General features: G+C 32.3%; 1 protein-coding gene across 1 annotated transcript; it reads right to left on the bottom strand.

The window, feature by feature from the left end:
* Positions 1-4,834: 4,834 nt before the first annotated feature.
* On the bottom strand, positions 4,835-13,691 carry LOC143049252 (bile acid-sensitive ion channel-like). The gene is made up of 5 exons (XM_076222952.1): positions 13,539-13,691; positions 11,768-11,821; positions 10,044-10,206; positions 7,019-7,113; positions 4,835-5,461 (listed from the first exon to the last, which is right to left on the bottom strand). Exons 1-5 carry the CDS (start codon positions 13,666-13,668, stop codon positions 5,313-5,315), a joined length of 591 nt encoding a protein of 196 aa, XP_076079067.1. The 5' UTR covers positions 13,669-13,691; the 3' UTR covers positions 4,835-5,312.
* Between the last annotated feature and the right edge of the window lie 1,270 nt (positions 13,692-14,961).

Raw genomic sequence — 14,961 nt, 5'->3', positions numbered from 1 at the left:
CAAATGTAACGAAGAAGCACTCAAATATAACATACTCATGATAGAAGGTTTTCAGTACTCGTGTAAAATTGCGCGTTTGAAATTCGCACAGGCAAACATAAAAATAATTTTGTCGTTCAAAGTATGACGGCATACATACATGCAGAGTCACGTAAAGTACATATAACAAAAAACAGACTTAACAGTAAAAGTAATAATAATAAATAAAATAATTGTGTGGTTCAAGTATGACGAGATACATAAGTACAGTTTCACGTCAAATGTATATCATAAAAAACAGACTTAACAGAAAAAGTAGCCTGGGGTCCTGGCTAATCTTGTCAGTGCGACGCGAAGCTAGAATGGGCCGGGATGCCAGGCTACAGAAAAAGTAGTATTATTGAATAAAATAGTTTTGTCATTCATAGTATGTCACGATCTAGTGGCGGATCCAGAACTTTTCATAAGGGGGTGCCCGCTGACTGACCTAAGGGGGCCCGCTCCAGTCATGCTTCAGTGATTCCCTATATAATCAACCAAATTTTTCACACGAAAGGGGGGGCGGGCCCCCAAGCCCCCCCCCCTGGATCCGCCTATGCGATCCATCAGTAAAGTAATATTAAAAAATGAAAATAATTTTGTCGTTCAAAGTATGATGTTTTACATAACCACAGAGTCACATCAAAAGAATATCTAAAAAAAAACCGACTTAACAGTACAAGTAATATTAATAAAGACAACTAAAAGAATACTATAACACGTTATTAAGATGATAACCAACGTCAGTACGCAAAATCTATACTTCAAGACCATCTTGTATTATTTGTGAAGTTGATACGGAATATTTATCAACAAGTTCTGGGAATCTTCCGATGAACTTTTTTAGAAAAAGGACGAGACGTTCTTTGACATACCCCTGGTTCATCAACTTTCTGCTCAGACACTGGTGACGTTTGTTCATCAACTTTCTGCTCAGACACTGGTGACGTTTTACAAAGTCTGAATAGGAGCTGCAAGCTCTTGAATACCTGATAAGTTGGGAAATGTATATTCCATATGCAGGTGAAGTTGGTATATTACTACTAAGGTGGGGGAAATTGATAATTTCAAAATTAAAATCGTCTCGTTTGTCATAGATTCTGGTACTGAGATGACTGTGTATGTCAAATTCGAGGTATAAGTCTAAAGGCATAAGTAGTTGTTACTGTCGTTAGTTGCCATATTTGCAATCATAAATTAATGGATGTAGTATCATATTTAAAAATATCAAAGTTGCAACTTAAAATTACTTATTTTGCTAAATAACAAAATCCTTTCTCTTACTGTCTGAACCCAAGATAAACTAGTATATATAAATATGCTCAATCATGGGCTATTCCTGTTTCATTAGTGAAACCTGTGTTTAAAGTGGAGGGTTTGTTTAGCTAGCGATATCTGTTATTTAGAAGCCACGTCGCACGGAATCGGAACGTTTATCTAAAGCTCGTGAAGCCAGAAGGCAAGCTCTCTTAACATTACAAAACATTGAACCAACTATTAATCCACCATTTTCTACATTTGAAAATGCCTGTACCAAGTCAGGAATATAACAGTTCTTGTCCATTCGTTTTTGATGCGTTTAGTTATCTGATTTTGCCATGTGATTATGGACTTTCCGAATAAATTTTCCTGTAAGTTCAGTATTTTTGTGATTTTCCTTTTTAATACTCCGTTGATGGCAGGGAATAACAATCAATACATCATACTCTAAACAGTTAAAATATATTCAATGACCTCTGTCATACTTAATACACGTATCTGCTACATTTAATCAAACGTTTATATCCTCTGCATTTGTATGCACCTGCCAGGAGCCTGTTGTTCAGTAGATTTTCCCTCTAAGTTCAGTATTTTTGTGATTTTACTTTTTAATACTCCGTTGATGGCAGGAAATAACAATCAAAACATTATACTCTAAACAGTTAAAATATATTCAATGACATTTGTCATACTAAATACACGTATCTGCTACATTTAATCAGACTTTTTTACCCTCTGCATTTGTATGCACCTGCCAGGAGCCTGTTGTTCAGTAAATTTTCCCTCTAAGTTCAGTATTTTTGTGATTTTACTTTTTAATACTCCGTTGATGGCAGGAAATAACAATCAAAACATCATACTCTAAACAATTAAAATATATTCAATGACATTTGTCATACTAAATACCCGTATCTGCTACATTTAATCAAACGTTTATACCCTCTGCACTTGTATGCACCTGCCAGGAGCCTGTTGTTCAGTAGATGTTTCCTCTAAGTTCAGTATTTTTTTTATTTTACTTTTTAATACTCCGTTGATGGCAGGAAAATAACAATCAATCGATCTTAAATCGGTCTAAACTTAAACACCAAAATGATATTGTATAGTTTGAATTGATATCAAACGAATAATTGCAAAAATTGTCAAGTAGAAGCATAAATGTATAACAATGTGTTGTTGAGAATCATTAAGGCAAAAAAGAAGAAAAAGTTCCGCTAATATAAGTAGAATATTACGACGAAGCAGCTAAAAGTAGATGCCAGGAAACAAAGTTTGGTCAACTATTTCACTTTAAAGAAACGGCTTGTCGTAGTTTGTGCTCATGACACCGAGGAGTCTCCAGTTTAGCATGATATTGATGTCAAGGTTAGATGTAATAATTGAAAAGCGCAAAATGTGAACGTCTTATGGAATTCGAGTTTTGACAATATCTGAGCATGCTGCATAACTATGGTTTTGATCGCAAAGACATTGAAGATACAATTAGTTCAACGATTGGAGAGTATATGTCTTTCTAAATTATCGATTTTCTGACGTAATCTAAACAATGTCAACAAGCATGGTATTGATAATGGTTTCAAGAAGATAAAAGTCACGTTGAACTTTACTTAATTTCAACATGATCTTCGGACACATTTTACTGTATATGGCAGTGGTCCCTTCATCACCAGGCATGATAAATTTATAAAACATGACAAAAAATGAAGATCATACTAAAACCAATAGCACTTATCTGCGGAATACCACTGAATAAACAATTTTTAGCTTGCAACACCACTTCGTAGACAAAACGAGGACTACTGGTTTCGAGAATTTGGAACTGCGACACCATATGGTTGCAATTGATTGTAAAGATATTCTATGTAGCCTTTTGTTTATCTCGGTGAATGTGATGAATATTTCATATAAACCAAGTTTAATCTAACATATTCTACATAAGAAAATGCTTGTTCCAAGACAGGAATATGAAAGTTATCCAGTTGTTTTATGTGTTTTAGCTTTTGATTTTGCCATTTGATTAGGGACCTTCCGTTTTGAATTTTCCCCTTATAATTCAGCATTTCCGTGATTTTACTTTTTAATTACAAAATTCAAATATTGAAATCTATGATGAGATTATTTACAACCACTGGGTCGAGTTTATATTTCCCTAGAGTACTAAGAGCACAGTAACCAGCACTTATGTGTCGACAGTTTTATTGAAATTTTTTCAAATAATTAATAAGATTTTTTACCACATGAATAGATTACATAAGCTGTATTTTGCTAAACTTTTATGAAGTTTTGGTCCTCAATGGTCTTCAACTTCGTACCTAATTTGGCCTTTTTATTTCTTTTTTTCGAGAATCACTGATGCATCTTTTGTAGACGAAACGTACACAAGACGCATATACAAAATTCCGAACCTGATATCTATGATGAGTTAATTTACGGCAAGCAAACAAAGCCTATATTTTGACTTATTTACGTTTTTAAAAAGATTATAAATGTTTTAATTCTGAAGAATTTATAATGGAGAATTTAAGTCATAAAAGTACAACAAAACAACCATCACACAAGTATATAAATTCCGCATTGAAGGTGTAACCCTCGGACTATGGTAAATGTAAATCGTCATATTATGGGTTATACTTGCTGTGTTATTAAGGGGATGAGGAAGTTCTATATAGTAATAACTTATTCATTTTTAGCCATGGCGTTGTCAGTTAATTTTCATTCTATGAGTTTGACTGTCACTCTGGTATCTTTCGTTGCTCTTTACATATTTAGAAAGAGTCCACATATTCAGGCAAATTACGGTTGAGCTTATCCGCCGCCAAATCATAAAGATCCGAATATAATCCCCTTTGTCTGATGAGTAACTTGTCAATTTAAATATGCTATGTTACAGTTTCCCTTCGCAATTCCTTATTTGTGACACAAAGAATTGAGAGTGCTTCAAGTTGTGTCGCATTCTGTTAGTAGTCCCGAAGGGTATCACCAGCCCAGTACTTCGGTACTGGCATGAAAATACTATGGAAATATATGTTATTGAAATTTGCTGTTACAAAATGTTAGAATTAATTATAAATTAAGGTATGTGTCTCCCTTATGCAAAGTTCTTATTTGGCTATACTTTTTGGACCTTTTGGATTATAGCTCTTCATCTTTTATATAAGCTTTGGATTTCAAATATTTTGGCCACGAGCATCACTGAAGAGGCATGTATTGTCGAAATGCGCATCTGTTGCAGGAAAATTGGTACCGTTAATGTTATTGTATACTATAACTGATAATAATGAAATTGAAACCATAATAAAAGTATCCGAAAAAAGCTGACGTTAATCTATAATAATACAATGCACTTCATACTTAAACTTGAATATCTATTACTTTTTTTTAAGCGATCTTAATGTTTTGCGTGTAATTCGTAAGTAAAGAACAAAATGGTAATTAATACTCATCTTTCTTACAGATAGCCCTGTCAGGAGATATGTCTTCAAATTATAATTTACTTTTTTTTTTATGTTTATGACAGCCATACCCCTTCCTAAGAAGGTTTGATGATCGGACTAGGGCGACATATTTTAATTAAACGTATAGAGATGTGGTCAGTACAACATGGCAGCAAATATTAAGTAATTCAATCCTGCATACAACTCTAGTATACCATGCTAGTTTATTGTGATATCTGACAATTTTAACATTAATTGTTCATTCATGACGTAACCTGAGCAATACCTATATAAACTACAGATATCCGTGTCTTAATGAGCTTCCCTGTATAAAAATTGAAGTATTGTTGTACAAACAAAATCACATCTTTTGCAGAAGTGGTCGTTTATTCGGGGTAAAAATGATGTTTCAGTGTTCTAAACTCTAACACACAGTGTCTTTTCTGCAATATGTACCAAACAAATTAAGAAAAGAACGATCATTGACGTTTCCGCATTAGTTGAATATCTGTTAAATGTTGAATGCCTTCGACACTTATTTGTCAAGTGTCATACAGGAGACTCCATAGGAAAGTTTCGGATGTTCATCTAGAACCATCTTTATTTAAAAGCTACTTTTTGCACTCTGGTTCCTCTGTTTCTTAGGTTGCTCAGGAAAGTCCAGAAAGCATATATCAGGAACTCGCATAGTTCTATGAGGGTTACAATACTTGCACCAAGAAACAATCCCATTTGACCACCAAGGTTAGCTAATGCAAATTAAAAAAAAAAACATTTTGTTTAATAACACATCCCAATATTGCATTTTTTTAGCCTGAATCGAGATCACAATCTCAATGTATAACCTAATTTTGCAATAGCATGAAAGTTGTATTTCTTGTAAGTTAATCACGACAATAATGATTAGAAAAGTAATAAGCTGTGTACGTTGAGTTAATTAGAGCAAACGGAACGAAGAACTGAAAAGTCTGACTGCAACTCGGATAGTATAAATCCTTCCTTGCAAATTATCAGCTATTAAATTAGAAACACAAATAGCTAAAAACGTACAAAATATGAGCGATTTGAGCTATCATAATGATAGACAATTAAATGTTTACTGCTGACTAAACATGCAAATAGCGTGTAGTATATACGTATTATAAACATTTTATGAGGATTTCAATTATTTATTCGATATATTGGTATAACAAACATTTCCTCTGGTAGAAAAATATTTCATACACTCAGTATAAAGAACAATGCATAGCTGAATCATCAAGATGTTCGACTAAACTTCTTTCGAAAGTGTGGACTATTACTATTTCTACAGTATGAAATTACCTTCAAAAATATTGTGATGAGGTATATTCAACTGGTTGTGTCAATACATGTAAGATCGATGTGGAATCTCCAAACTTCTTAAGATCTACTGCTATTCTTACATTTCAATCTGTGCAATTTTGCAGCAACATTGTAACATAAGATTTTTCTACGCTTTACACTTCTATACCCCATTCTCAATTAAAGATCGACTCCATCATCACATTGATAAAAGCTTTTTCTCTAAAAATGCGTATCGTGGATATAAATTTTTCTTGTTTTGTGTTACAATATTCCTTATTTTGTGAAGATCCACAGTGATGGTGATATGATCAAAATGATTGACTTTTTAATCGACAATATATTTATTGAGTTTGGAGGAATGATATTTCAACAGACAGTCGATATTCCAATGGGTTACTTGTTTTTTTATAATTGTATGAAGCCGAATTCATTCTAAAACTTCTAAAAGGCAAAAGGAAAAAGCACCTTGCAAAATACTTTCATTTTAGTTTCAATCATATTGATATTGTCATATCACTGAATAACCATTTTTTAAGTCAGTCATGCATCATATCCCAGGGAACTTTTAATTTACAGACCAGCTCAATTATCTTTCGTAGATGATCTTTCAAATAAATAAGTTTATTTACAGAAATACTTGATGTAAATACTGGCGTTACCATTGTGTTCTAGCCCAATTTCAAATATAAAACATTAACAGCAATCAAAGGAAGATGTTTGGTATTTGTGAACAAGAAAGACCTTATAGGTGTAATTAAAAAACGTTCAAGCACTAAATAAATGTTGCATTTAATGTTGATATTTTCGGGATTGTTATAAAAGGCCAATCCCATGGTAAAATCAATGTGTTTTATCGTTTTATTCTTTGATTAGGGACTTTCCGTTTTGAATTTTCCTCGGAGTACAGTATTTTTGTGATTTTTTTTGTATCAATATAAGTTCAAAGTCTAATTATCATTCCTCAATGATAATATACATACCAAATATATCTCCAGCAGAAGAATATTTTGGAACCTGTTGTGAAACTGTTGTAGAAAGCTGGTTCAAATAAATATGGAGGGCGATGTAGTTTTGTCTGTAATACATATATCATTTGTTACAATACATAAAACTATTTCATACATTACTGCCTGACTTTCTAACCTTAATAGTTATGTATACTTATTGACTGGGTATGAGTGGAATAGTAAGTTTATTGTTCCGAGGAACAATAAACTTACTATTCCACGAATACCCAGTCATTAAGTGTTTTGCTATATTTAAAAAAGACAACAGACAATAAATGGCGGTGATAAATCACCTATCGTAATATCAAAAAGAAGAAACGTTTACTTCACAGATATGTTCAAATGATTAGGCTACGTCTTGCACTGACGTCAACTGAAGACAATGAAATGTTCACTGTTGACTGAACATGCAACAAGTGTGTAGTATATACGTATTATAAGCTTTTTCTGAGAATTTCAATCATTTGATTTATTCGATATATTGGTATAACGAACATTTGTAATGGTAGAAAAATATTTTAATCATGTTTACAAATGAGATGTTATGGGTAAAACGCAAACCATGTATCTGAAGCTATTCGATCATGTTCTATTGTCTGTAATACATTTATCATTTGTTACAATACATAAAACAAAGTAATAATTTATACAGTACTGCTTGACTTTTTAACCTTACTAGTAATGTATACTTATACTGGGTATGAGTGGAATAGTAAGTTTATTGTTTCAAGGCACATGAAACTAACAATTCCACGAATATCCAGTCAGTAAATGTTTTATTATATCGAAAAAGACAACAGACAATAAATGGCGGTGATAAATCACCTATAGTAATATTAAAAAGAAGAAACGTTTTCTTCATAGATATGTTCAAGTCTTGCACTGACGTCAAGTCTATACCATATACAATTGGTAAAACCAGACGTCATTACTCCTGCGTTATTTTCAAAATCCTCAAATTGCGTAGCTACATTTATTAAAATTCCGCGAAATATAATAAAGCTTGCGGTCAAATAGTTTCACCCAGGTACAAAAGTTGGAATTTTTTTACCGGTCCAATAGTTCAAAGCTTGTAATTTACAAAATGGTGAAAAAATTGTGTACTTATTTTATATAAAAAATAACTGAGATATAATAAATATCATATAACTTCTAGTGGTCAATCAGTCCTCAAAAGCTTTAAATCAAACTAAGTTTATACAGATAAAACTAAACTTATGAGCAACAATTATATTCTTGAATTCCACTAATACTTATAAGTACAAACTCAATTAGATATCAATACAGAATCATTTTAGCTTTATTTGGGCCACCAGCGTGATGCGGGAGCAACCCATTTATGTAAATTAAAGTGAGGAGTCTGTACGAATAGAGAAAAATTCTATTTGGAAATCATCATTAAAACTTAAGTTTTGTTAAACTTTGTAAGATCAATGGACAAGGCCTTTTTATATTGATAAAGGGTGAACACCAATAATAAACAACAATAAATTTTGAATCGCTTCTATTCTCTCCTTAAAGGGAAGATACCCTTATACCTGATGATCCAACCTAGTTTGTATATAATCAAACTTGGTATTTTCGGGAAATTTTAATATATTAACAATAAAATCAATCTTTACAATTTTATTAGGTATGTGCCCTTTCGATTTGATACGTACATAAATGAAAAGAACAGCGCATATAGCACAAGAACAAAGTAAAACAAAATTGTCTGTGATTATATTGTTGTTATTTTGATAATAAATGTTTAAACTTAACGTAGTTATTACCAATGTGTTTTCAACTGGTCGGGCGGAGCTTATTTTTCAATTTGCATACGGACAGTCTATTTGAAAATGTTTGTAAAACGGATGACTGCCGTTTTAATTATTACTGATCTATAATCACCTACCAGTGACACCAAAACATTAAAGCAATACCGAATAGCGAAATATGCAGATTTTGCAACTGCTATCGGGAATGTTTTCTTTCATATCCACAAATGTTTTAAACTCGGCTTTAAAAGAGAGTCAATGACTGTGTCTCATTATTTAGTTTGCGAATACACATTTAATGTTTACATAGATTTTAACCGAATCAATGCTCATAACTGGACACTTCATTGATGAGTTGATCCCAAAACACCTGTCTATAATGAGTGAGCGGGTTAAACTCCGCCCAGTCCAGTGAAATAAATCAAGTAATAATACTAAGTAACGCCGATGGAGCAGCCAGATGTGACAAGCAACTTGACAGTGATAAATTGCATTATATGATCATTTGAAGAATCAGTAGGACCCCGACTGCTTTTATTTTTCAATATTATGATACATATAAATTTTCGTCTAGCATTTACCCGGTAGTACATCACAAAATTACTTCAATTCACATTTTTGAATTCTTGTTTTTCAATTTTGCTTATGTGCTATGTCTAATGTTTTTTTGGGCTACTTTGCTACATATTTGTTGGTTTCTTTCATAGTGATTAAGATTAAACCGCAATGTTGACTGCTGTTCCACTATTTTTGACATTGTTACCTATTACATAGATATAGGATGATGTAGTATGAGTGCCAACGAGACACTTATCCATTCAAGAATCAATTTTATGAAAGTAAACCATTATAAGTCAAAGTACGGTTCCATCACGTAGCCTATGTCTGTTTGATTTGTTCACACATAGTTGTCAATATGATGTAATTTTGTGCAACTGTCACACAAGTGAGAGCATCAGCTAGCTATTTAACAAGGTTTAATTCAACTTTTTCTACATAAGAAAATGCCTGTACCAAGTCAGAAATATGACATTTGTTGTCCATTCGTTTGATGTGTTTGAGCTTTGGATTTTGCCATTTGCTTAGAAATTTCCCTTTAGAATTGTTTTCGTTATTCGGTATTTTTGAGAATTTAGCGTTAATACAGACCTTTGAATTCACCTCCACCGACTGCTTTATGATCGCATTAATACGCCTATTTTTAACACAACCCAAAACAAAATTCTAAGAAATTGTGTTACCTGTAATAGTCCAAATGCTTGTCTCTATTGAGATCAAATATCTTCTTACTGTAGAAATCAGATGGAAATAGTGATGACGTCAATGACACGTCATAATGTGTGGATGAACACGGCAATGGACAATCACACTTATCCACCAGCTTTGTTTGGTTGTAGTAGTCTCCTTCATATAATTGAAATTTAAAATAAATAATTGTCCAATATACAGTTCAATATATAACACACAAGATCGTCATTATCATACCGCCTCCCTTTTTTATTACTATTTTACAATTCAAGAAAAATCTATTATTATTGAAACGGCATTAAAACAATCTTGTTATACAAATGCGACTATTTGTGTCATTGACATATAACTTGGGTGTTTCAAAGCAACGTTAATTTTTTTTATTTTGTGTTGCTATAGAATATTTTCGAAACTTGAGGTTACATGGTTACTAAGCTGGTACACAGGAAGGTTGAAAATGTGTTTGATAACGAGATATAAAGGATACAACAGATACAGTTAAGTCTGTCATATATCAAGATTTACATCTAGAAATTGACAATGAGGGTCGTTTGAAAATAAAACTTGAGAGATGATTTCAGCTTCCGAATTGTGAACTCTCCATTTCTTTGTAGCAACATTCTAGAAGCGCCTGCATACAAAATGTGTATACCTCCCAATTCATACGATATTCCCTGGCTTTTATTTTCATATCATGATTATTGGATACAGGGTTGCTGCTCACAAGGAAGCTATTAATCTAAGTTATTCAATTGGTGACCGTTATGGAATACCTGTTTCACAGATGATATCGGATAAGTTTCTTCTGTCGTAACTACAATACCGTTCGCTTTTCACGAACGTGATCTACCGAATTAGAATATTTACCGGGTTTGTTATAACATGAGCAATTTGACGGGTGCCACATGGGGAACAGGATCTGCTTACACTTCCTGCGTACTTGAGATCAGCCCAAGATTTTGGTTGGTTTCGTGTTGCTTAGTCTTAAGTTTTCTAAGTTGTGTCTTGTTTACTATTATTTGTCTGTTTGGTTTTTCTTTTCTTTTGTAGACATGTCATTGTTAGTTTTATTTTCTATCTATGTGTTTGTTTGTCCCTTTGGTACCTTTCATACCTCATTTTGTTAACTTTCATGGATGGTTATTTTCTTTAATGAAACATAATATGAAATTTTGTATTTAGAAGTGGACAGGATAAAACTTTACTATTATCAAGTATTTCTTTATTTGAAACAAAGATAAGCTCTGCACACTTTGTGCAAGTTTAACAAAGACTAATAGGGGGAAATCAATGGTGGCATTATATCTAAACACTAAGGGATATATTCTTCAAGACATAGATTACGTTGAGCATATTTTGTCATCCTTTTCGGAGTTTTTATTTCTTACTGCTTTTCAACTCAATATTTTATTTGGCATTTAACTAAACATATAAATTAGAGCACAGCCGTCGATTCTTATGAAGTCAAAAGATGTGTCTGCGATGTAATTTTGCCATTATTATTGTATAATGAAGGGATGCTATATTCTTAATCATAAAAGAAAGCTTGTACAATATTATTTATAGCTTAATTCCCCATAAGGTGTGTCTTAAATGGCATAACTGTTTCCCCATGGTGTCTTAAATATCATGTACTCTTTCGTTAAAAAAAATATGTGGTGTACATAGAAGTAGGATAATAGAAAGAAAGAAAACGTATTTCAAAGGCACACTTTACCTATTGCTTTCAAAATACAGTTAGCCACTTGAAACTTCGAGCAGTAATATGTACCTACAACATAGTGCATATATCAATATTTTTTTTCTGTTCCAAGTACAATGATTTGACAAGTATAACATTACAAATTATAATTCAAATTACTTTTTACTAAATGAGTAAAAATACTAAAATTGATAAATGTGTAATCAAAATTTCAATATTATGACGGTCAATATGATGCAAATATTTACGAAAAAGAATAGTCAGCGTAAAGCTTTTAAATGCATATAAGAATAATAAGATTGGTATGATTGCCTATGAGACAACTGTTCATCAAATACAAATATGCTTCTCTGATGATCACATTTTTATGGAAAGACACCTTAAACATATGTTGTGCAATGCTAGTATACCTTTTTTTCGAGGATTCCTTTGACAAACAGGATCCTAGACGTCCCACTTTACCGAAATACAAAATGTACTCATATGCTCCGGAAGTGTAAGAAATTCGTACCATTAGTAAGAGCATTCGTTTTAATCTTTGCAAATAAAACATTCATTACCCAAAGAGTAACTAGAGTATAATATTGTGACCCCTGAATGTCAACCATTCCGGCAGTGAACCATCGGTAAAGCGGGGCGTCTATGATCCAGTTTGTCAAAGGAATCCTCGAAAAAAGGTATACTAGCATTGTAAAAAATATATTTAAGGTGTCTTTCCATAAATATTTAATCACCGGAGAAGTATATATTCCACTAATAATTCTTTTACAAGACTTGTTGAAAGTTGTGATGAAATGAACCAGACAAAAACATTCATTCATTTTAAATATATTTGTACTTGGAGCGAATGGATAGTAGACCAATATTTTTTTCTATTTTCAAAAAAGGATCTGATTTTGTTAATCGATTGTATTCAGTATCTTATTAGTTTTGACGTTTCCAGGATGGTTTGAAAAAAAAATAATATTTTATATGTTTTAGCGTCCGGAAGCGCTGTCCTTCGTTTCATTTTTCGTATAGACGATCAAATTGAAACATTTGAAAGCCGAAGATACAATTCAATTAGACTAATTGTTTGAAGTTTACAATTCGAACTCAAATTGTATGGCATACTAATAAGGCACATTTCCATTTAAGTGTGAGCTTTATTTCAGTAATTCAAACTTGGTTTAGAATTTAAAAAGTGACCAATGTATTTAAGGTCTTTTTATGAAGAGTCTGAAATTGTGTTTAGTTGTTAAAAAAATATGAATGGAGCAACATTCTCACACGTATGTTTCTCTTTTCATTAAATATATTATATATTCATACAATATTAATAATAGTTATTGTTTAGTTCATGCTTTGTACAACCGTTTGTATCAGTCATCTCAAAAGATTCTTTTTGTCTACTCTATGTATAAGGTACTATCGGTCGGGTAACCGTCTTACATCGTCTACAAGTGAGAGGTTTAGCTAGCTATAAAACAAGGTTCAATTCACAATTTTCTACATAAGTAAATGCCTGTACCAAGGAATATAACAGTTGTTATCCATTCGTTTTAGTGTGTTGGAGCTTTCGATTTTGCCATTTGATAAGGACTTTCCTTTTTTAATTTTCCTCGGAGTTCAGTAGTTTTGTAATTTTACTAATTATATAATTTTATTCGACTTATTGAACGGTACCATTAACTATAAGGTGAACCCTGAAGCAACAGTTGAAAAGACTTATGTTGTTTTAAATGTTGCGTCTCATCTTGTTCATGTCCAAATATTTCTTGTTCACTTATTCTTTTTTAATACTTACTGTTATGTGTGTAAGGGAGACAATTACATCTGTCTAAAAAAAAAGTTGATGAACATTCCTTGTAACAAGAACTTCTATAGTACTGAGAACCGTCGTCGTTCATGTGATCTCTGCAGTACTCATTCCCCATTGCTTCATAGGGACTTGGCAAATATTCAAACTAAAATCGTCGAACATAAAAAAAATTATAAAAATAATAGAATATTCAAGACAAGAAAACTATCCTTATGTTGTTCCGAGTTTTTCCTATTTATTATATTTCATGATAAATTGGAATTCAAAGTTGTGTATCGTTTCTTTTGTTGACTAGTATATAACCACGACTTTAAACTCACGATCATTGTTACTTTGCAGTATATTAGCCACATAATTTTTTTAATCAATTAAATTGAATCAAAAGTCAGCTCAAAATCATATTCTAATGTCAGAGATCTATTGTAGCAAAAGTAAGCTTGGTACACCTTATATTAATTTTCTAGTATTTCTAGCCTGTCCGCTACGATTCTTTTTATCGGCAATTTGTCTTCACTGTATGTTTTTTGGGTTGGAAATTTGAAGTAAAATGAAAACGTTAGTAAAACTATTGTAATCCGTACAAAACGTTGGGATAGTCGTTCGGTTGTATGAATGTAGTCGCGTGCATTTCATTGAGAAAATGATGCGTTTGGACTTTAATATAACGTTGCTGTACTGCGACATGATGCCATTGCCTAATATTTTCAAGTATCAAGTCATATTCATTATTTAGAAAAAATATAGTAGTCAGTAAACTGTATGTTCAAATTGCCGATAAACATGTATGTTTATTGTGTATTTTTTTCAGTGTGTTTACACAATTATTACTTCCATGAAATTAAGGTTCATGTGGACCCTATGGCTAAAATGGCTGTATTTTCACCTCAAAATTTACTCTGAGTACAGACAAATCTGCGCATCTATTAAAAATTTCAGGCATAGCATGCCCTAGATAAATAAATTTCAAACATGTTTTATGTTTTAGAAAAATAAAAACTTACCAAGATTTTGCCGTGCACTTTTTTTCATTCCTCCAGAAGGTGCCAAAATAAACTAAGTTGGGAAACAGGTTTGAGAACTTCCCCACAGGTAATAATTGAAGTGAGCTGTATTAATTGACATGGACAATGGATGGACAATAGATACCTGACAATAATTGGTGATTTGAACTGTGTACCTGAGTGGACCATATCAAGGTAAACTCAACTGTTTGTTAATTTTATCATCTTCTGCAGGGACGAAAAAAAGTGTACGGTAAAATCCAGTTAAGTTATGAATTTTCTAAATCATACAATGCATTTGAATTCTATTTGTCTAGGGCATGCTTTGCCTTAAAACTTTTCCAGATGCACAGGTTTGCCTGTACTCAGAGTAAATTTTGAGTTGAAAATACGGACATTTTAGCCAT

This window comes from Mytilus galloprovincialis, chromosome 10 (genome assembly GCF_965363235.1).
Source record: "Mytilus galloprovincialis chromosome 10, xbMytGall1.hap1.1, whole genome shotgun sequence".
In the NCBI taxonomy this organism is placed as follows: domain Eukaryota; kingdom Metazoa; phylum Mollusca; class Bivalvia; order Mytilida; family Mytilidae; genus Mytilus; species Mytilus galloprovincialis.
This window is presented reverse-complemented; position numbering and strand designations above follow the sequence as displayed.

Bases quoted from the DNA above. Each gene is read 5' to 3' on its own strand.
- LOC143049252 (XM_076222952.1), bottom strand. From the start codon at position 13,668: ATGGGGAATGAGTACTGCAGAGATCACATGAACGACGACGGTTCTCAG. The intron at 7,114-10,043 runs GTAACACAATTT...TATGTATTACAG, and splicing joins AAGCATTTGGACTATTACAG to ACAAAACTACATCGCCCTCC. The intron at 5,462-7,018 runs GTATGTATATTA...AATTTGCATTAG, and splicing joins TTCTGCTGGAGATATATTTG to CTAACCTTGGTGGTCAAATG.